General features: G+C 37.9%; 3 protein-coding genes across 6 annotated transcripts; 2 read left to right on the forward strand and 1 right to left on the reverse strand.

The window, feature by feature from the left end:
- The first annotated feature begins 583 nt into the window (after window positions 1–583).
- Window positions 584–1641, forward strand: LOC114454371 (uracil nucleotide/cysteinyl leukotriene receptor). Its single transcript, XM_028434800.1, has one exon. The coding sequence runs from the start codon at window positions 613–615 to the stop codon at window positions 1639–1641; it is 1029 nt and encodes a 342-aa protein (XP_028290601.1). The 5' UTR covers window positions 584–612.
- Window positions 1642–3141: 1500 nt separating this feature from the next.
- Window positions 3142–19718, forward strand: nphp3 (nephronophthisis 3). Of its 3 annotated transcripts, none has more exons than XR_003672527.1 (29): window positions 3142–3261; window positions 4726–5096; window positions 6199–6324; window positions 6434–6584; window positions 6753–6905; window positions 7018–7151; window positions 7756–7916; window positions 8006–8162; window positions 9743–9817; window positions 9922–10092; window positions 10188–10291; window positions 10965–11079; window positions 11164–11307; window positions 11415–11512; window positions 13226–13328; window positions 13424–13506; window positions 13586–13721; window positions 13800–13964; window positions 14622–14716; window positions 14795–14917; window positions 14987–15176; window positions 15658–15899; window positions 16229–16304; window positions 16393–16520; window positions 17305–17545; window positions 17629–17754; window positions 18009–18124; window positions 18196–18429; window positions 18468–19064. XR_003672527.1 is itself a non-coding variant. In XM_028434678.1 (29 exons), the coding sequence occupies exons 2-29, from the start codon at window positions 4773–4775 to the stop codon at window positions 19491–19493; spliced, it is 3942 nt and encodes a 1313-aa protein (XP_028290479.1). In that variant the 5' UTR covers window positions 3142–3261; window positions 4726–4772; the 3' UTR covers window positions 19494–19718. The 3 variants fall into 3 exon arrangements, 2 of the variants coding, with proteins under 2 accessions (XP_028290479.1, XP_028290480.1); XM_028434678.1 differs by lacking the exon at window positions 18468–19064 and adding an exon at window positions 19457–19718 and having other exon boundaries at window positions 18196–18363; XM_028434679.1 differs by lacking the exon at window positions 18468–19064 and adding an exon at window positions 19457–19718 and having other exon boundaries at window positions 6759–6905; window positions 18196–18363.
- uba5 (ubiquitin-like modifier activating enzyme 5) lies at window positions 19328–22820 on the reverse strand. Of its 2 annotated transcripts, XM_028434680.1 has the most exons (12): window positions 22524–22820; window positions 22130–22175; window positions 21410–21499; window positions 21213–21322; window positions 21046–21132; window positions 20884–20968; window positions 20690–20794; window positions 20489–20616; window positions 20268–20403; window positions 20118–20193; window positions 19938–20044; window positions 19328–19808 (listed from the first exon to the last, which is right to left on the reverse strand). In XM_028434680.1, the coding sequence occupies exons 1-12, from the start codon at window positions 22685–22687 to the stop codon at window positions 19731–19733; spliced, it is 1212 nt and encodes a 403-aa protein (XP_028290481.1). In that variant the 5' UTR covers window positions 22688–22820; the 3' UTR covers window positions 19328–19730. The 2 variants fall into 2 exon arrangements, with proteins under 2 accessions (XP_028290481.1, XP_028290482.1); XM_028434681.1 differs by lacking the exon at window positions 22130–22175 and having other exon boundaries at window positions 22524–22641.
- Between the last annotated feature and the right edge of the window lie 188 nt (window positions 22821–23008).

Here is a 23008-nt window from a genome sequence, read left to right on the forward strand (position 1 = left end):
TAAAAATATACTCATTTTAGGATTTGCTACTTTTCAGAACAGCATGAAAAACACAGATGGATTGCTGAGTGCCTCTTAACCTAGAACCTTCTCTAAAACAAGCCATAATACAGAACTCACTCACACATGATGTCCCTTATTGGAGAAAAAAGCCAAAAGTGGCATATATAGTGCAGCTGTTTGTTAATAAATGGGCCTGTGTGGCATTTTGCATCAACAAATTTAACCCAAATATTTTTTTCTAGTCAAACTGTATTTGAATGAAAAATATTGAGATTATATTGTATATTGCCATTTTGAGAAAAAATTATTGAGATTTGAGTTTTGGTTAATATCACCCAGCCCTAATTTGAATAGACAATGCGTTGATATTCCTTATTTGCACTGAATAATGTAAGAAAAATTTAAAAAATCCCTTTTTTCTTTTGAGACAAGTTTGAATGTAGTTTTTTAGAAAGTGAACTATGTGCAATCAAAACCAAAATTGTCATTACACAGATGATTGTGTGGTCTGGTGATGTCACTTCCTATTTTCGAAGTCTGAGATACAAAGATTCTTCCTCTAAATCATGTGTCAGTCAGGTGTGATAATGGGAATCCATAGTTTATGGTATGAGTCACCATGTGTGTTTGAATGAGAAATGTGAAACCGTAAAGTCTAAGCCTTGTCTGTCTAATTTCTGCTACACCAGGATGGTCATTCCTTCAACAGCTATGAACACTTCTGAGGAGCAGAGAGAGAGCTTCTGTAGCACTTCTATGCCCTTCTGGAATATCGCTCTCTCCACCTATTACATCCTGATACTCATCATTGCTGTGCCTGGGAATGTTTTGGCGCTCTGGGCTTTCTTTCACCAGAAAATCACTTCTCCAACTAAAGTCTTTCTCAGTGGCCTGGCTGTAGCTGATATCTCATATGTCCTAATCTTACCATTGAGAATAGTTTACCACCTGATGGCCTGTCGCTGGCCTTTTGAACTCGTTCTCTGTCGAATAACGGGCTTTCTATTCCACCTAAACATGTACTGCAGCATCTACCTGATGAGTTTCATAAGCCTGGACAGGTTCCTGGCTGTGGTTGTACCTCTAAAATCCAAGTCAATTAGAAAACCTCTCTATGCAAAAGTATCTATGTGCATACTTTGGGGGATAGTAATTGTCTCGATGTGTCCTACACTTTTCCCCAAAAATAACCAAGCCATCAAATCTAGTATCTGCACAGCTATTTACTTGGAAAAATCATCCATCACCGCCTTTTATTCCACCATTGTTGCATTTGGGATTCCACTGACCTCTGTAATCCTTTCCTACATGTTGATTCTGTTGAAACTGAGAGCGCTCAAGCAACAAAGTGATCGACAAGTGAAAGACAAAGTTAGAAAAACCATCTTTTTCATCATGACACACTTCCTGGTGGCATTTGTGCCGTACCATGTGAGCCGAGTGATCTACATTAAAAGTCACATCACTGGTCCTATCACTGCAGCGAGGGAGGAGTCATTGGCTCAAGCCAACCAGATTACATCTGCACTAGCCTGTATGAATGCTGCTCTGGATCCTGTTATGTACTTTTTCTTGAACCGAGCGTACAGGGACCAAAGTCTGAAGCTGTTCAGTAAACCAAGACAGCAGGAACAGTAACCAAATAACATCACAAAGACTATACATGAAATCAGATCATCAAAGCAGTGTGTCTCATCAAAGGCAAACACAATATAGTGCATGATGTAACCTGGAAATCAAACTCATTATAAGAAATCAGATGTAGAGTTAATGGATTGATGTAGAGGAAAATAAAAATCTAGTTTTGTCTTTTTTTTTTAATTTTTATAATTATTTTTCTGTATTTTTGTTGGAACCATCACGCAATGTTTATGGCATACAACACAATTTGACAGATACAATTATAAAGTAAAAAGATGCACGTGGTCTTTATGAGTCGAGTAAAAAAAAAAAATAAAATAAAAAAAACTGAAAAATTTATATATTTCTTCTTTGTTCAAATCACCCTCTTTTCCATGTAGGTTTAAAGAATAGAAAAAGAAAAGTGAAGATAGTTTTATATATCAGCATACATACAATACAAACATTTAAATTTACAATAGTTATACTCAACACAGTTACAAATTAAACTTAGATGGATTTACAGAAATTCCGTAGACAACCTATATGCATGTTTTTTCTGCTTATTTGTGGTCTTATTTTTAACTATCACAGTTAATTTTACGTAAGAATAAATAATAATAATAACCTTTATACTTTATTACTCCAAGCACTATTGTTTTGCTTCCTCAGTTTAAAAACGTGTATTCCTAAATTATGTTCATTTAACTTTCAAAAGAGTAAAAGTGTGTGACTATCACTTAATCTGGGTTCATATTTGTCAGTCTATGTTCAGTTCTATGTATCTCACTTTTAGAATTATGATTTAGCTACAGTAACTTAAAATTCAAGAATATACTTTAAACGTGATAAACTAATATAAATTACTGATATTGCATAACTTTATTATTAGTAAAAGAATATCCAGGATATTTGACACTGAATAGATCAAGTAGAATCACATTCTTAGCATGATCTGGGTTACTTAGTTTTTTCCAGTTTAATCCATAGTCTCATTAATAGTAAAAAAAAAAAAAAAAAAAAAAGATATATTGGTATTTGGCTTTGCATTTGTGAATGTTTATGACTTGTCTCAGTGATTGTGATGGACTGGAGATCATTCCATAGTGCACCATGGCTTCATAAGGTAAGTTACAGGCTCTTAAGAGGAGTATATATAAATAAAGATGTACATAAATACATGTTACATCTAAATATGCCTCGTAACAACAAAATACAATTTAATAGATAAATAACCTCTATAAGGTTTGTTTTTTATTAAAAAAAATAATAATAAAAAATGAAATCAGAAGTAAGTCAAGTCAATATTTAGTATTATGTATGAAAAACATGCTTGAAAAATGTCAAATATACCTGTTAAATGATCGAAATAAGAAAATAATTGTCCCCTAAAAACTTCAAACAACTGCACTAGTTGTACAATTTTAGTTGTTTGGATAAAATACAGCACAATTACATTACATGACGCTACATACTCTAAGTAGAATTAAATCTATGTATTCGACTTTAATGGTACTAAACAGATTTTGATTATTTCCATAGAAATATAATTTCTCACAGTTTTGACCTCTACGGGCACCCGTATGAACATCTTGTTACCAAGGTAGCCAGGAAGAAGCTGTGAAGGAGCCACGGACCGTAAGTGTTTGTTTGTTTGCTCTTGTCTCTCCGTTTAGCTCGATATACATTATTTAGCTTGTGTCTCTGGCATAGGACATGTATACGTTAGTTATCGTGTCATTATAATCGCGTATAGATCCGTGAATGTGTCGCTGAGTGCGTAAAAGCGAAGAATAAATAGTTGAGTTTGCGTTAGGCTAGTACCACTGCAGTAATGGAATGTTCTGACGATAAAGTAACGGGCTGAAGTCAAGACTTTGCTTATAGTCAGTCGACAAAACACGCGTTTGTATGTGTTAATGTACCTAGATTTTTAGCTTAAAGATACACCAAAAACAGCAATTTCAAGTTTCAACCAAAAAAAAAAAACAATTTGTAAAATAACCACCTGATATGCATGTACCCTGATTACTGACGTAACCGCCCTCATTGTAGCATGGATGGACACAACTAGAACCCTGAAGGTGTGCCGTGATGCCTTTGACACCAAAAACACCCTGGAATGCATAAGTGTCAAACTTATGGCCCGGGGGCTAAATCCAGCCCTTTAAAGCTCCAAATTCGGCCCTCAGAAGAATGTAAAAAAGAGAGTGAAAACATGAGTCATTGTGTAAATCACCAACTAATTCAGTTGTAGATATCTCAGTATCTCCAAATATTCAAATTCAATGAAGCTGCATTTTCCCCCCCCCACAGGGCTCATAGTTTTCCAATGCCTGTGTCACACAATGGCAGTCCTTTTGAACTTCAAATAGTTGTAATCTCAATTTTTCCAAAATCCTGCAATGTTTCTCAAACAATTCCCCAGTTCTATTAAAGTTTTATTTTATCTTCAGCTACCTCGCTAACCCTTTTATTTTAGCCCTAACTCTAACCCATGAAATACCATAACGTTTTTATTTTATGGTATTTTCGTATATATATTTTTAAAGGTAGAATTTGCCGTGTTAAATATGTAAAATTTAAAGAAAACATATATGTCAAATGTGGGATGTGAACCCATGGCAGCGGAAGGAAGAACCCTTGAGTCAGGCGCCTTAGGTCCGATAACGTCATCTTCTGTGCGGATAGACTGCTGGTATATAGATATGTATTATGTACTAGGAGACACTTCCAATTTATTATTATAGCTGGATGTATAAACTAGGGCACATGAATGATAAAATTGCTTGTTTTAGCGCCTATAATCTGCAGCCTATTTAAGATGAAACGTCTGTATTTGGCCCCTGAATTAAAATGAGTTAAACACCCCTGCTCTGATGCAATATTTAATTCTCTCTGTGTAAACAATGGGATATGATTTTCATTTTATTTATTTTGTACTTATTACAACTAATTTAATCCATCATATTAATAGAAATAAAAGCAAAAAACACAAAAACAAAACAAACAAACATTGATTAGGATGAGTCATTATTGCATTATTGTTTTGGTCAGTTTTGGCTAACTTGGTATATTCTTGTCCTGTTTGTTTTCCTACAGCCTGGAGCCATGGCCATCTTTAAAGGTTGACTTGTCCCTCAGCCACCATGGGCACGGCGTCCTCCTTGGTCAGCCCAGGGGAGGTGATCGAGGATGGTTATGGAGGTGAGGGGGGAGAAGCCTGTGAGATACCAGTGGAGGTGAAGCCCAAAGCACGACTCCTGCGCAGCTCTTTTCGCCGGGGGCCCCGGGTCATTGGCTCCAGTTTTAAATCCACTGGATCTGTGGATCTGGAGTATGCTGCGGAGTATGAGAGGCTCAGGAAGGAGTATGAAATCTTTCGTGTCAGCAAGAATAATGAAATCACATCCATGCAGAAGAAGGAAGCAAAGCTGGATGAGGAGAACAAGAGACTTAGAGCTGAACTGCAGGTATGACCATCATAGGCTCCCTATGGGCACATCATTTCCAATTATTTATTATTACTTTTAGCCTTGAATTGGTTAACATGATCTTTTCCCTTCCTTTCTTTCTTTTCTTTCTTTTTTTTTTAAAATATATTCTCCAAATTCCTAATAATAATAATGGTTTCATAAACATTGAGAGGGTTTAGGTGAATGAAATGCATAGGTAAAAAAAGCTGTGATTATTGTTAATGATTATATGGTAATTTTTATATTTATGTGTGTGTATATATATATATATATATATATATATATATTATATTATATTATATTATATTTTTCAATCACAATTATGTTTTCTATTGTCCATGTTCAATTCCACCTTAATTATGATTCCAGTGACTGGCATTTTTCCCAATTACAATTAAAATTACAATTAGTATTTTTCCCCTGAATGTCAATTACAATTATGTTCTTATTTACTAAATTTCACTTACAATTCATCACAATTACTAAACCTGAAAGAAATAACCCCACAAAACGTTTTCATTCCTTAGCTCAGAAATGTAAAAAAAAAACGGTAAAAAAAAGATTTGCCTTACCTTTGAAATTTTTTCACATTTTCACCCCAGTTTAAGTGTGCTCATCATCATATTGTGAGCTAGTTTGTAGGGTCTTATGATAGCCTTATTCTTTTTTTTTTATTTATTATCTTTTAATCCAAAATTATAAAAAAAATTTGCCTCGGCAATGACAGTTTTTATAGAATGTCCATGCCAATTACAATTAAAAAGCCAATTATCTGAACTCAATTACAATTGAACTATTATTAAAACAGCAACTGATTTTTTCCAAATACATTTATAATTACATCATAATTGTAATGAATTATCAATTATGTAATTACAATTATTATTGACCCCAACCCTACCTGCAGCTCATGAAACCACATTACCATTAGCATGCTTACCTTTGAATAGAGAACAGATTGTTCAATAGATAAATTGTACACAGCTACTTGTATACATACTGTACGGGCAGAATTTGGACTAGCACAGTAAAGAAGTGCTTTCATAGCTCCTCAGTTCTCACTCCGTAACTTGACTGGATATTCTCATTGTGAAACCAGGCTTTGCAGAAGACCTACCAAAAGATACTGAGAGAAAAAGAAAGTGCCGTTGAAGCAAAGTACCAAGCGATGGAAAGAGCTGCCACCTTTGAACACGACAGGGACAAAGTGAAACGACAGTTTAAGGTAAATTTCCTCACATGTGTGTGTCATGCCTTGTTTGTCCCTGATTGACATCTCATTAATTAATTCTGATGTTTGTTTTTTTTCATGTGTGTGGCTTAATGACTGATAGATATTCCGCGAGACCAAAGAAAAGGAGATACAGGACCTGTTGCGGGCCAAGAGAGACTTGGAATCCAAACTTCAACAACTGCAGGCTCAAGGCATCCAGGTCTACGATCCGAATGACTCTGATTCAGACGACAACCAAACAACTGTCACAGGTGACAGAATAATACAGAAGCTGCATATTTTATTAACGTTTATTCTACTACAATTTTTGTGCTTTGCCAAAGACTGAGACAATACTCCTTTCATTTCTACACTTTTTGAAAAATAAAAAAAAATGCTGATGAACTTAAAGTGTAATGTCTGTGCGTTCTATTTCCAAGCTGCAGGAACTCAATGTGAGTACTGGACTGGTGGGGCACTGGGAAGTGAGCCCTCTATGGGAAGTATGATGCAGTTGCAGCAGACCTTCAGAGGACCAGAATTTGCTCACAGTTTGATTGACGTGGAGGGACCCTTTGCAAATGTCAGCAGGGGTGAGTGAACTATGATACAAAACACTTTGATGTTTACACGGTTTAATTAATAATTTTTTTTTTCCACCCTTGCTTTACTTTTTAGTACAACTTTGTTGTTTGTATCCTTCAGATGACTGGGACGCTGCAGTGGCCAGTTTACTTCAGGTCTCGCCACATGTGCCCCAGGTCTTATGGAGTAACACAGTCCGCTGTTACCTGATCTTCACCCAGGATACTAAAGCAGAGCTGAATTTCTTTATTAAGGTTTGTTAAATATGTGTTCTGCATTTATCCTAATATTGCGCTACCTGTAATTTTACACTATAGATTTGAGTCTTAATTGAAGCAAGCAGATGTTTTGGTAATAAATACAGCTTAACCTTCCTATTATCCTCAAATATTATATTTCTAACACATTTTACCCTTGGTGTCAATCTGACCCCAGGGATGTTTGCCTCCAGAAAATTGTTAACCAAGTTTTTGTGTCAGGCACTTTGTTTATTTGTTGAATACGAAAATAACCTGTTGATAATGAAACCTTGACTGGAGGGAAATATCAGTTCTACTTTGGCAGGTGTGAGCAGTAGGTCACACATACACACACAGATATACAAACACACATATTCATGCCCATGCCCAATGTCATATATGAAGTCAAAGGTATCAACTCTGCACCTGCAGGTGTGGGGGTGTAAGGTTACGCATGGCTCACGCAGACAGATACGTTTTATACAGCTAAAACAACTTGGGTCAAATTTATCCCTTAGGAAGACCAATGTTATGGTTAAATAATTGTACTCATCAATTTAGGAAAAGTCATGAAATATGATGCGTGTGCGTGTGTGTGTGTGTGATACAATAATTACAGAAACACTCTTCTGCTCTGCGGCGGATGTGTGAAAGTCTGGGTCATTTCTACCTGAACATCTACTTCCCAGAGGAAACCGCTGACCGGTACGCCGTGGAGCGCATGCAAGAGATCAAAAGGAGTTCTTTATCTGTGCTTCTTCTCAAATCTTCAGTCACTAGGTAATAGCATTATTATTTATTCACAAACAAACAAAAGGCAGCTAATCTACTCGAGAAGTTCTGTATTAATTTGAAATGCTGTTGTGTAGCTCTGTAGTTGAGGATTGTGAGGAGGCCTTTGTGAAGAATCCCGACGGCCACCCACTGGTGCTCTACCTGAGGACTGAAAAAGATCATAACCTGACTGTTCATATCAGACAGCTGCTGGAGCGAGTCAATGCTGCGGATAAGGCTGCCAAAGTCAAGGTGCGTATGCATGAGAAAGAAGAAGTCTGCCGAAAACTAACGCTGAACTTTTACTGATGGCTTTAATACTGCATGCTCTATAAGAAGGGTGTCAAACTCATTTTAGTTCAGGGGCCAAATACGGACCAGTTTAAGCTTACGTGGGCCACGGATTTTAGGTGGGAAAAGAGTAGGGGTGTCCCGATACAACTTTTTCACTTCCGATACGATACCAATATTTCAGCCTTGAGTATTGGCCAATACCGATATCAATCCGATCCGATATCAACACAAATCATACATACTTTTATTACTTATTTTGTACTGTGGTATGTTAGAAAAGGCTTGATTATTAAAAAACAGACCAATTTATGATAAACCAATGGATTACATATAATTAACTAATAAAATAAGAATATTCTATGATTAAATAAAACAAATTAATAAATAAAGTAGAAGATGTTGAAAAAATGCATCCAAAAAACAACATATATTATATCTGAGATTTTAGATGCAGTCCGATAAAATCTGATATTTGTTTTCTGGCTGATATCGGACTGAGCAAATTCAACATTAATGTGCCATGGTTTGCACTTCTATGTATAAACGATATATATAAATGATAAATTATGTGAGTATATCCATCCCTGCAGGATCTTCACCTAAATTTGTCAGATTTTGGAAAATTGTTCTTTCAACAATTTGAGTCTAAAAAAGTCTTTCCTCCCTACACTGGCTCCCTGTCAATTTCCGGATTGAATATAAAATACTGGTTCTAACATTCCGGGCTTTGCATGGCCAGGCTCCTCTATACATTTCAGACATGTTGTGTCCCTACACTTCAGGACGCAGCCTTCGATCCTCAGGTCAGGGTCTACTAAGGTTCCCAAAAACTAAATTTAAAACCAGAGGAGACCTGGCGTTCCAGGCTGCAGCCCCCAGACTCTGGAATGGTCTGCCCCAGTCTCTCCGGGAGATGAACTGCGTGGACACTTTTAAAAAACATTTGAAGACTTCGCTTTTCAAAAAAGCTTTTAGTTAACAAGATTTTATTTTTAATTTTACTGCCCTTTTATGATGCTACACATGTGATGTAAATGTATGTTTATTGTTTCTGTGTACAGCACTTTGTGATTTTATCTGCGAAAAGCGCTTTATAAATAAATACTTACTTACTTACTTACTAAAAATGACAGCCATCATGTGATACAAGAAGTGGACAAACTGAGCTCAGCAAATATTGTACATTTTAATTGAGTTTTTGTATTTGAAGGAGTTGAGATATATACAACTTAATTAGTTGGTCATTTTTCAAAATGTTTCATGATTTTCCTATTATTTTTACTTTCTCGAGCGGGCCGAATTTGATACTCTATAGGGCCGAATTTGGCCTACGGGCCTTGAGTTTGACACATGTGCTCTATAAGGTTTAATTTGTATAAATGCAGCTTATTTTATATCCAAACTACTTCTGCTTTGCCCTTTATTGCACTCACAGTATGAACTTAGTATAACTTTTTCTTGACAGATACATTTTCATTTAGTCTTTCCACTTGATATCCTGTGTTTGTGCCTCGTTTCACTTGTGCTGACATGATTAGGTGGTGGATCACAGCGGCTCAGCAGAGGAGGGAGCCGACCTGATTTACGCTCAACTAAAAAAAGCCATCAAACAGGTACATCACACTGCAATTCCCCAATGCCAAACCTCCATTGTGTTGTTTTGTGGCACGTTCTTTCAGTAGCTGCTCTACCAGTGGTTTGCATCCCAAATATTTAGGAGCTGCTGGGCTTTGAAGGAGCCGATGCCGACTTAAAAGATTCCGGGATAGACGAGGAAGGAGAAGAAGATTCAGGAGATGTGCTGTGGGACCTGCATGACGAGCAGGAGCAGATGGAGTCCTTTCAGCAGGCGTGTAGCAGCACCACTTCACTGCTGGGTTTTCAGAAGGTAAAGCAGATATTTCTGCCTGGTAGTGATCCATCCAAACACAAAAGCTTCATTTAAAGGCACCTCATCAGTCTCTCTCTCTCTTTCCCTCTCAGTACATAGATCGTTTGAATGACATGATAACTGCTCCCCCTCCCACTCCGCCCTTACTGGTATCTGGTGGTCCGGGTTCAGGAAAATCTCTGCTCCTTTCTAAATGGTAAAAAATTATTTGTTATTAAACCTCGAGCACTATAACAGTGTTGTGTTTCTATTATGGGGTACCTGTAGTGGAAATGTATAAAACAAAAAAATGTTTAATTACCAATAAACTAAATATGTGCACCTTTTTATAAAAATCACATTAAAATGACTTTTTAGAACAATTATATCTTGGGGTATAAAATATGGGAAGCCGCCATTTTGGTCAGGAAAATCGTTCTAAAAAATCCTTTTAATGTGTATTTTTTTTAATAAAAAGGAGTACATATTTTGTTTACTGGTAATGCATTAAACCAGGGGTTCTCAACTGGTCTCACCCTGGGACCCACAATTTGCCACGGTCATTAAATCGTGATCCACTTTTTTTAATTCGGTTTTTAAAAATATAGCTGTTGAAAACACAGATACATAATATTTTTTTTAAAACATAAATTTATATTTTCCTGTGCAACATGCATTTCACAGCATGCCTGTCAAAAGAAAAGAGTCTTTCAAAATAAAAGACAAGTACAACATGAGAGACACTAAGTATTTAGTTTTGACCAGTTGTCTGCGACCCACCCAGTATAGGTCCAGTTGAGAATCGCTGCATTAAACACATTTTATTTCTCTACATTTCCACGACAGCTTCCCTTTAAGTATATTTTTTCTGTTCACTGGTTATTCTTCAGGATTGAGCTACAGCAGAAGCAGTCGCCCAATACTTTATTTCTCTATCATTTTGTTGGGCGTCCGCTGTCTACCAGCTCCGAGCCTGTTCTCATTATTAAACGACTAACAGTTAAAGTAAGAGAGCTTCCCTTCTGCTCATAACAACATGAACATTCAGTGAAATGCTCTGCCTTGCTAAAAAACAAATTTTTCACGCAGTTGCTGCAGCACTTTTGGTCCATTTCTGGATTTTCCATGGAGCCCAGTAAGATTTTAGAGGAGTTTCCACGTTGGCTTGAAAGATTGTCTGCTCGACATCAAGGAAATATAATTATCATCATTGACTCCATCGACCAAATACAGGTCATTTTTAATCTCTCTATTTTAGTCGCAGGAATGTTTGAATTATAATTTTCTCTATGATTCGTCCAAATAAATCATTGATGTAATTTTTCTCTCTACTACTGAAGCAAGCAGAGAGACACATGAAGTGGCTGATCGATCCTCTCCCTGTTAATGTCAGAGTGGTGGTGTCGGTCAATGTAGAGACTTGTCCTCAAGCCTGGAGGTGAGACACAGATACAGTTTAACATTTCTCAGTCACATTGCTAGGCAAGGCAAGGCAAGGCAAATTTATTTGTATAGCGCATTTCATACACAAGGCAACTCAATGTGCTTTACATGATAAAACATTCAGTTGTTTAAAATCAATAAGAACATTTAAAAACATCAGTAAAATCATTTAAAATCACCAGTAAAATCAATTAAAATCATCAACAAACACATTACATCAACAACATGACCAAAAATCTCTCTCTCAATCATACGCAGTAGAGAAAAAAAGTGCCTTTAACTTTGATTTAAAAATGTTCATATGTGATGCTGACTTCAGCTCTGCTGGCAGTTTGTTCCAATTCTTTGCAGCATAACAACTAAAAGCAGCATCACCATGTTTACTGTGAACTCTGGGCTCCACTATCTGACCTGTGTCCATAGATCTGAGAGACCTGCTGGGTTCATACCTGACTAACATGTCACTAATGTATTCTGGACCAAACCCATTCACAGATTTATACACCAGCAGCATAACTTTAAAGTTTATTCTGAGGCTGACTGGGAGCCAGTGTAAAGACTTTAAAACTGGACTAATGTGTTCTGACCTCTTTGTTCTGGTTAAGACCCAAGCTGCAGCGTTCTGAACCAGCTGTAGCTGTTTGATGCTCTTTTGGGGGATTCCTGTTAGAAGACCATTACAATAGTCCAGTCTGCTGGAGATAAAAGCATGGACCAGTTTCTCCTGATCTTTTTGAGTCATTAAACCTTTCACTCTGGAGATGTTCTTTAGGTGGTAGAAGGCTGTTTTTGTGATAGATTTGATCTGACTGCTGAATGTAAGATCTGAGTCAATCAGAACACCAAGGTTTTTGACTTGGTCTTTAGCTTTTAAAGATCGAGAATCAAGATAATTGCTGACAGCAGTCCTCTTTTCCTTGTTTCCAAAGACAATCACCTCCATCTTGTCATGGGTTAGTTGAAGAAAGTTTTCACTCATCCAGCAGTTTACTTTTTCTAAACAGTCACACAACACCTCAATGGGACCATAGTCATCTGGGTTCAGTGATAGATATAGTTGTGTACCATCTGCGTAGCTCTGATAATCAACCTTACATTTCTGTAAAATCTGTCCTAAAGGAAGCATATAAAGGCTAAACAGAAGGGGTCCAAGAACAGAGCCCTGAGGAACCACACAGGACTTTGATAATCTGTCAGATTCAAAGTTTCCAATGCTTACAAAATAACTTCGCTCCTCCAAGTAGGACTTAAACTATTGCATTACTTCTCCATTTAGTCCAATCCATGTTTGCAATCTGTGCAACAAAATTGTGTGATCCACAGTGTCAAATGCAGCACTTAGATTCAATAGAATAGTTAATTTTAGTTTATTAGTGTATTTTATTGGATTTCGCATTTGTTAATGGTGAAGAATTGGGGTAGGACTTGACAAGCCTATAGGTTTCTTCCTATCCCTTGTCAAATGTGTATTATATTGAAATTGTTTTTTTTATTTTTAGAGATTTCTGTTTTTTCTATTTGTTTATTCACTTTCATCTATTTTTAATCGTTCAAATAAATAAATATTTTTTTTACACACACACACACACACACACACACACACACACACACACACACACACACACACACACACACACACACACACACACACACATAAAGAGGCTTGTGAACAATGACCCTTCATAATGTAAGTATTGTATTTCTTTAGGTTGTGGCCCACCCTTCACTTAGACCCACTCAGTCCCAAAGAGGTCAGAAGCATCATCAGTGCTGAGTGTCAGAGCCTGGATTTAAAGCTCACCAAAGAACAGGTTTGTCTTTTTAACACAAGAGCTGTGCGTTTATAACCTATAAAGGGTTGTTTTGTGAGTTTATCACTTTGTATGCATTTCTATGATTATTTTAGGAGAAACAACTGGAAAGACACTGTCGCTCTGCATCGACCTGCAATGCTTTGTATGTCACACTGTTGGCAAAGATGGTAACCAGGTCAGAGACTCTTCATACTGTGTACAATAAAGCTATTTTTGATAAACAGTGGTTTATTTGTTGATGTTTTTTACATCAGCATGTGGAGTTCATCACAGGAGAAGAGCCTGGAGCTGTGCCTGCAGTGTCAGGATACCATGTCGCTCTACAGACTGGCCCTAAAGATGACCCTGAACTCCCTCAGCTCAGACAGAGAGCAGCACATAATGAAAGAGGTGATAATTTGAACAGGTGGATGTTTCCTCTGTGTGCTCACAGCCATCATAACTGTTTGGGTTTCTGTTTTCTCTAAGCTGCTGTGCCTTGTGTGTGCCAGTCACAATGGATTGAGTGAATCCGAGGCTCTCGATCTTTTCCCAGAGATTGAGTTGCCTGTTCTATCCTCTATGCTCCATCGCCTCAGCAGACTCTGTATTTTAACCCTCCGCTGTGGGCTCATCAGGTTTCAACACCTGCAGGTAATCGGTGATAGATAGTCAAAAGTATTATAGGAAACAAAATGGTTTTATTTTCACCTTGTCTGCACATGCTGTCGAAGGTCAACACTATCTTTTTATGACAACCATGCATGTCTTATTATTGCAATGAAATACATATTCATTTAAATAATAAAACCATAAATATGTAAAAAGAGAGGGCAGTGTTGCACCTGGGTGTGGGGGAAAGGAACAGGGGGGATGGAGTTAGGGTGACAGTGGAAGGAGTGGGGAAAGTCAACCGCATCAGCTATTTTGGTTGTGCTGAAAGTGTAATGTGATGCCACTGTTGTACCTATTGTGTTGTGGGGTGTAATCTCGATCAGCGATTCTTAACTTGTGGGCCGGGATCCAAAAGTGGGTCACAGACCTGTACTTTGTGGGTCGTGGACAGCTTGTCAAAAATAAATAAATGCTTAATGTCTCTGATGTTAAACGTGAAATGCACATTGCACAGGAAAATGTATATATATTTATGTTAAAAAAGATATATGCGTGTTTTCAACAGCTATTTGAAAAAACAGTGGGTAGCGATTTAATAACCTTGGCAAAATGTGGGTCCCAGGGTGAGACCCATTGAGAACCCCTGATCTAGATGATTAGAAGATTATTTATGTATATATATAATTATTGTTTCAGGCTTGGGAAGCAGTGAGGTTGGAGTTTTTGGGTCGAGGAAGCAGCTCTGCTACATACAGAGACAAGCTGATCCTTTACTTCAATCAGCAGCTCAGGTGCCAATCATTTTATCCTCAGACATGCAGGTTGTAACTTTCCCACCGTGCAACCCATTATTTTGTATTTCATTTTAGTGAGGATGTGGTGACGTGGCGTGTTGCTGATGAGCTTCCCTGGCTGCTCCAGCAGCAGGAGAACAGAGTCAAACTGCAGCTCAGCCTTTTGAATCTGTTTGTCTCACAAAACCTCTACAAAAGGTACACAACTCACCACATGTGCAGAGGCTAGCATCACAGCCAGGTTTGTTGACGTTTCATATTCCACAGGGGTCACTTCTCTGAGCTGTTGGCCTATTGGCAGTATGTGGGCAAGGACAAAAGCTCTATGGCAACAGAGTACTTTGACTCTCTGAAACAGTATGAGAAGAGCTGTGAGAGTGAAGACAGCATGACTAAGCTGGCTAACCTGTATGAGACGTTGGGACGTTTCCTTAAGGATCTTGGTCTTCCCAGTCAGGTAGGAACCATCGTTATGTCATGATGTCATACAGGAAGATACAAAGATCACCTTTGTTTTGCAACAAAGATGATTTTAGGTTTTACTGCATGTGTCAAACTCAAGGCTCAAAAATCTCCCCAAGTTAAATAAAAATTGGTCACAAAATGTCAAACTTAAAGTAAATATCCTGTAGAGATTGATATCCACCAATCATATTTTGGATATTGTCAGTGCTTTACATACTTTACATATAATGTTGGAAGTGTTTGTTTTCCCGCCTATAATCTGCTGACCACTTGAGACAAACTGGTCCCTACTTGGACCCTGAACTATATATGACCCCTGATCTACAGTGTAATGTTTTTTCAGTTAAATTAGAAGATTGACCTAAACAGTTGTTAATAGATTTAATTAATAAAAGTGGAACATTTAATGTTTTGTATTTATTTTTTTTGTAAATCAAGCTATTTTTTTCCTAAATGCTGTCTTGTTTTTCCAGGCAGTAGCTCCTTTACAGAGGTCCCTTGAGATCAGAGAAACAGCCCTGGATCCGGACCATCCCAGTGTAGCTCAGTCTCTGCACCAACTTGCTGGAGTTTATGTGCAGTGGAAAAAGTATGGAAATGCTGAGCAGCTGTACAAACAAGCCTTGGAGATAAGTGAGAACGCCTACGGTGCCGAGCACGCCAGTGTGGCACGAGAACTGGACTCGCTCGCCATGATCTACCAGAAACAGAACAAGTATTTAAACGTTTTTTTTTGTTGGCATGCAGATATGATGAGGAATACTGTCTGAGATATAGATCTGAGATATATATATATATATATATATTGCTTTAATGATGTCCTACAACAAACATTTTTTAAATGAAGGAATGAGTCCAAGTGGAGTTTGAAATCTTTTTATTTTTCTCTTTACACTTAAAAGGTCAGACGTATAGATAGTTTCAGTAATGGTAGATCATCCATCACTAGATTGTAACCTTTCTCCCCAGCTCTCTGACACTTTATCAAGGCAGAGTCTAATTAAAGAAAAAACATGTCATGGGACCCCTGTTGCTTTCTATAAGGTATGAGCAAGCAGAAAAACTCAGAAAAAGGTCGGTGAAGATTCGTCAGAAGACTGCTCGACAGAAAGGTCACATGGTGAAGATGTTTTTTGAAGATTATTTTTTCTTGCACGTGTTGTTATGTTGGTTGTGTGCTGATGCATCTCGTCTGCTCAACCTTACAGTATGGCTTTACTTTGCTGAGGCGCAGAGCTCTGCAGCTGGAGGAGCTCACACTAGGGAAAGACTCTGCAGACTGTGCGAAGACGCTCAACGAGCTGGGCGTATTGTACTACCTCCAAAACAACCTGGAGTATGCACAGCACAGCCACCATCCACACACATTTTTTACATCAGTGGTTACTTAAACCCCCTTTCTCTTATTTCTGAATCCAAGTACGCCCTTTTGTCCAACTACAACATTTTGCTTAGAAAATTGTGAACTATTTATAAACAACTATAGAGCATAATGATAGAATTAACTCATGATAACACACATTTCTCATTTTGTAAATAAATGGAAAAAAACAGTATTTAGTGCAGTGGTTCCCAACCTTTTTGGATCTTGACCCCATTTTGATATCAAGAATTTCTGGCGATCCCAAAGACATTTTTGTCTAAAATTAGTTTTTGATTATGTTTACGCTCAGATTGTTTTTTTGTTTGTTTTTTTTTACTGCATTTTAGTTGAACAAGATTTATATTTCACAAAGTGAAGGTATAGAAATACAGTTGTTTAAGATTGTGTCTTGTTTTAATAATAATAATAATAATAATAAAAAAACTTTAAAATTTTCAGAAAGTTTAGGCGACTCCACATGGGATCCTGACCCCAAGGTTGAGAAACACTGATTTAGTGGCTCCTGAATAGCTTCATTTTTATAGTTTATTATCATTTCCGTTCATCTCATGCCTAGTGCGGGACCAAGACTGACACTTTATTTGTTCATTTACCTCTCTCTCTCTCTCTCTCGCTCTCTCAAGTACCCCCTGTAGTGCCATCGTGTACCCCCATTTGAGAACCCCTGATCTACATTATTAGCCGGGATTAATATCCGAACGTTAACGACTGTGCTTCTTCTCTTCGGCATCACCAGAGCAGCCAAGGTGTTCCTGACCCGCTCTCTGGAGATGCGTCAGCGTGTCCTCGGTGCGGATCACCCCGACTGTGCCCAGTCCCTCAACAACCTGGCCGCTCTGCACACGGAGAGGAAGGAATACGAAACAGCCGAGGACATGTATGAGAAGGCGCTGGACATCCGCAAGAGAGCTCTGTCCCACGACCACCCGTCGCTGGCGTACACACTGAAACACCTGGCCATGCTCTACAAACGCAGAGTGAGATGCACACACCTGCTGGGAAGGGTTTGTTTCTGTTGATGGTATTTGTTTCATAACCTGGTTTGATGTGTGTTGTTTAGGGGAAGCTGGAGAAGGCACTTCCTCTTTATGAGCTGTCTTTGGAAATCAGGGAAAAAAGCTTTGGGCCCAAACATCCCAGTGTGGCCACTGCACTGGTCAACCTGGCTGTTATCTACTGTCAGATGGTGAGAACACTGTGTGTGTGTGGGTGTGTTCATTTATTTAAACTGGAAAAGTACAGCATTTTATATGATTTTGTAAATATTTCACTGTCAGTGAGCTGTTGTGCAACAGAAAACGAAATAGTTGAAGCTTAAAAAGCAATTGTTTCATTTCAGCACTGGAGTAGCTGGGATGAGCTAAATGCATCTACTTTGCCACTTTAAAGTATAGATATTTAAGGGATGATTAAGGACAAATATTGCATTGTTTTCCACAGAAGAAGCACGGAGCAGCGTTACCACTTTACCAACAAGCCCTGAAGGTGTATGAAGACACTCTGGGACGCTCTCACCCTCGGGTCGGTGAGACCCTGAAGAACCTGGCTGTGCTCAGGTACAGCAAACTGAGTGGTTGACTTCAGAACTACAAATATCACACCATTACTATTTCTTTTTCATATTCAGCTATGAAGAGGGGGACTTTGAGAAAGCAGCTGAGCTTTACAAGCGTGCAATGGAGATCAAGGAAGCGGAGCAATCACTGGTATGTGGGAACGCCCCTTCTCGTCACTCGTCCAGTGGGGATACGTTAAGTCTCAGAGGGCCTGCCCACCCCCTCTATCAAGCACCCAGGTGACCATTCTGTTTCACTGATGGCTAAACGCTGCTGTGTATTGTAAACAAGGACCACGTCCAATTATCACCCCAGCATTGTAATCTGAATTCAGGTTGTAGGGATTAATCATTCATAATGTAATTATATGACGTGTTATAAACCTGTGAAATTAGCACATCTACACTAGGAGGACAAAAATGTGGAGCGGCCCCACATCCAAGTGCAATCAGATAAATGTGAACAATCTCAAATATACAAATGTGGGTTTAAAAGGTACTCAAGACATTCCTCCCCAAACTATGTGCAATTTAAAGCAAACGTTTTTATTATTATTAGTTCATCTTCTCTCTTTTTTCTAGTTAAAGGAAATTATATTGGTTCAGCTTACATTTAGAATGTTTTTATACTGTTGAGATTTGCCCTATTATGACACGGGTTCAGATAAAATGTTTTATCACATTATAACTAATCAGGCATAATGCCAGGCATTTTATCTTGTGTAAAGTTTACGATATAAAATAAAAGTATTAACTTTTTTGGGTCTTTTAAAGACAACACACCTCATCAGCAGGACGATCAAACCTCAAGTACCTCATTGTGACCAATCTCAATACAGCACCATTTAAAATGTAATATGCAAGATATTATTGGGAGCCAAATGTGGTTTTTGTGAAGAACTGCAAAAGCTAAAATATGTGCCAATGTGTTTATCATATTAATAGTATTAGTATTAATAAGTTCCAAAGTTGGAGCAGATAAACATGAAAGCAAGTTTATAAACTGTATTTTTGATTTTTTTTTTAAACAAATTGTTGATGTATGTCAATGTATTTATTTACTCCAAGTATTAAAAATGTGATGTTGCTTAAAAAGCCTTTAAAATAAAGGGAACAAGGTACCAAATGTCTTGAATCTAATAATGAATGAAATTTAAAATGTAGTTTTCGTTGAATCTGTGAAATTGATCCCAGGACAAAAACAAGATTGTATTCCAACTAATAAATACTTTATTGAAGGAGCCTTGTTTCCTTAATGCTGCACATGTTTTCTTAAAGTACATTGCATGACTGTGTGATACTGAAAAGTTTAAGACATTTTTTTTTTTTTCAGGATGATTTCTTCAGAAAACACATTTATTGATGCATGAATAGTTCCATATGACATAGTTCAGTGATCAACACTCCTGTGTTTGCTGCTCTCACATTAGGGGTTTCCTTTGGGAAACCACACACAGCACATGCTTTTTCTCAGCTGTAACCATCCATAATATTTCATGGTTGGTTTTACAGCGACTCTTCAATAAGAGTGTACAAATAAAAAAAAGCGTTAATACAGTAAAGAGCAGAAAGATTTGTTAGCCAACGTTGAAATGGATGATTGTTGTCTACAACTTTCTCATCTGGGCCATTAATTCTTCCAGGCTCTGTTCTGTGTCCTCCAACATCTCACCACTTTCTTGAACCTGGTTCAAATGCAAAAAACAAACATGGATTAGAACTTGACTATCAATGCTTTTTTTATTATTATCAACAAAAAAAAAACTACAATGGTCATCACATTTGAAAAGATTCAAAGCAGGGAGAACACTGACCTGAGCTGGAATTGTGTAAGCCACAGTGATGCCCTCTGGAAGGTCGGGCATTGGACCTGATGCAGTCTGTAATTCAGTGTCCGTCACCTCTGACACCAGTTCGATACCTTCACAACACATACTTGTATTACTGCGCATAAAAACCTTGACTATCCACGTCAGACTTATTATTTTTCTTACCCCAGTCATTTTCTTCATGCACAACCTCTTCCTCTTCCTCTACAACTTCTACTTTAGGCCGCTCTGCCTCTTTCTTCTGCACAGAGGAACAAATATTCACCTCAGATGGACAACCTCAAAGCTTGGACCATGGTTATTGGTCAAACGTACCTTGTACTCGTCCTGTTGTTTCCTGCAGTGGCGGTCGTTACACTGGGGGTTTGGTTTCATGGACATAGAGGGGAAGAAGTCCTGCATGGCGTTGTAGCCAAGATAATAACTGACAGAACCAAACTTAAGCAGATATCTGGAAGGAAAGGGTTATTTGTTCAATCAGATGAAAAATGTTGGATCATTGGATATCAGGCTGACTGTTGACGATATGAACCTACTTGAGAACATTTTGAACCAGAAGTCCAGCCACCACGCCCATCGTTGTTGGTAAGCTAGCCGCACACACGCCCTCCCTTTTCAGAGTCTTCTCGTCGATGTTTGCTGCCACCACTAGAGGCGGCGCACACTGAAAACACATTGAACACTGCATTACAGCACACACACAGCAGGCTAACTGTTCTCAGTGCGAGCAGACGTACAGCAAAGCATGCCGTCTCTCCGGGAATGATCAGCTGGATGTGTCCCGATACTGCGTTCTCACTGACTCCAGATTCCATCCAGATCTGACCCAGCTCATTGCAAGCCTGGAATAAACGCAAAACATTACCGTACATCCAGACCTCTGAATGACACTGATGCTACGTGTTTTTTTTACCAACACTGATAAACTTACTGTGTTGATGGCCATTCTGGCCTCAAAGTTGTCCACACAGCTCAGAATCAAATCCACTGGCTTCCCTTCCTCCAGTCCTCCATGACTGAGAAGAAACCAACATAATTTTAGAGGAGAACAGTGAAAACAAACACCTAAAAGTCCACAATGTAGAATTCCAACCTTATACGATCCATGAAATGATTAAAATTGTCCAAAGTGGTGATGTTGTAGTTGTGGGTCTCAAACCACACATCTGGATTAATGTTTCTGTCAGAAAGAAGCAAATGTACTGTAATTTAGTGACAAACTCCGTGAGTATAGGTTGAAAATAACCCGAACCTTCTTACCTTAGTGTGTGCTCTGCAGCTTCCACCTTACTGAGGCCTGCCTGGTGAGGCTGGAAGAACAGCCTGTTCATGTTGGCCAGCTCCACTTTGTCATAGTCAAAGAGAATGAGCTGGAAAGCCACAAAGAGAGTGAAGACACAAGCCAAAGACAAATACACGCGCACAAAAATATTCTTAAATAAAAGTGTTTCCATTACCTTACCAATGCCACATCTAGTGAGCATTTCCGCTGTCACACTGCCAACGCCTCCAACACCCACAACAGCCACTGTGAAAGTCCGGATTTTCTGTGGAAATGTACTTTATTATTATTATTCTTTCCCAACAGTTCAAGGTTTATGACTCCAAATCTGCTTTTGACACACGTCTTTTCTTTAACTATAAATTTAACTTTGTGAGAGCATCCACAACATTATGAGCACTTTATTATTCTCTTTCCAACATCTTTTACTCTCCCCTTAAATTAGAAAGAAAATTAGTCAAAGGAGGTTTTTTTGGGGGGGGTGTTAATAAACTTGCTATAGTAGTTATTATCGACTAATTCTAATTAACATTGATAATTTTTCCCCCCAGTAAACCTATATAAAAAAGAAAAAATACATCCCAGGATTATCTATTCAAATTCGGAATTCAGTGACAACAAATGTGCCAATTTAGAAGTAAATTTTATATATTCTATTTCTTACCATATATATATATATATATATATATATATATATATATATATATATATATACATTAATTGAGAGTACTTTAAATCAAGAAGTTGAAGTGATATTGTGCCTCTGTGTATTCTCTACATGTATTTTTAAGGGTTTTCCATTAGAGAGGTTTTATTACGCAAAAATATTCAATGCGGAAAACAAAATCTGTTAGAAAAAATTAACAGTTGAATATAGACTAAAAAACAAACAAACCTCATAGTCATCCACGATGCCCATTCTCTTTAAAGCCATTAGGCGGCTGAAATACAAAAACACTTGAATTAACCTGGGCTCTGTAGGACACTGGTGATCTGTGTCATATGGTATTTATTATAACTGGTGACAATGTAATTACATATAAATAAAATAAAAACCTAAAAGCGACATCTTTCCATTTCTAAAAATTGTGTGTACATTATGTTCAACTTCGTCCACAAATGAGTAACACTATACAGTACACTATACAACTATAGTGTTATAACAACTAGCCTTGGTCACCATTGAAAACGGACACCATTTAAATCACAACATCAGTGACTCATTGGGCGTCGTTCGTGGAGCTCAAGCAAACCTGGATGGTGTCGGAATGCAGAGGATAATAACTGACCTGTAAGGATTGGAATCCACTACTTCAGCACTCATTCTGTCGATCCTCGGTCTGTTCTGCGTGTGCTTGTGAGCATCATCCACAAAGCTCTGCTTCTGTCTACATTTAATCAGCTCATTCTCCAACTCTCTCACCCTCAGCTTCAGCTCCTCCACCGTGGCCATCAGCACAACACGATAAACACAAAGAAGTGAAAACAAAACAATCAAATGCGATTATTTTCTGTGAATGTGAACGACTACAGAAAGTACACGTCTATATAAACTCAGCTGTCAGAGCGTGTGCTCCCGTCATTGCCGTCCGTGTAGAAAAACATTCCCTATCAACATTTCCGGTTCGACTTAAAAAATGCTACATGTCTATGTTTATACTTTTCACATTAAAATGTCCGGATTGTATAATTAATACATATTATTTAAAATACATTCGTTTTTGTTGTCTACACAAATTGTATTTTAGTGCGTGCCGTCTTATCCATAGACATT

Source organism: Gouania willdenowi, chromosome 20, assembly GCF_900634775.1.
Source record: "Gouania willdenowi chromosome 20, fGouWil2.1, whole genome shotgun sequence".
Classification (NCBI taxonomy): domain Eukaryota; kingdom Metazoa; phylum Chordata; class Actinopteri; order Blenniiformes; family Gobiesocidae; genus Gouania; species Gouania willdenowi.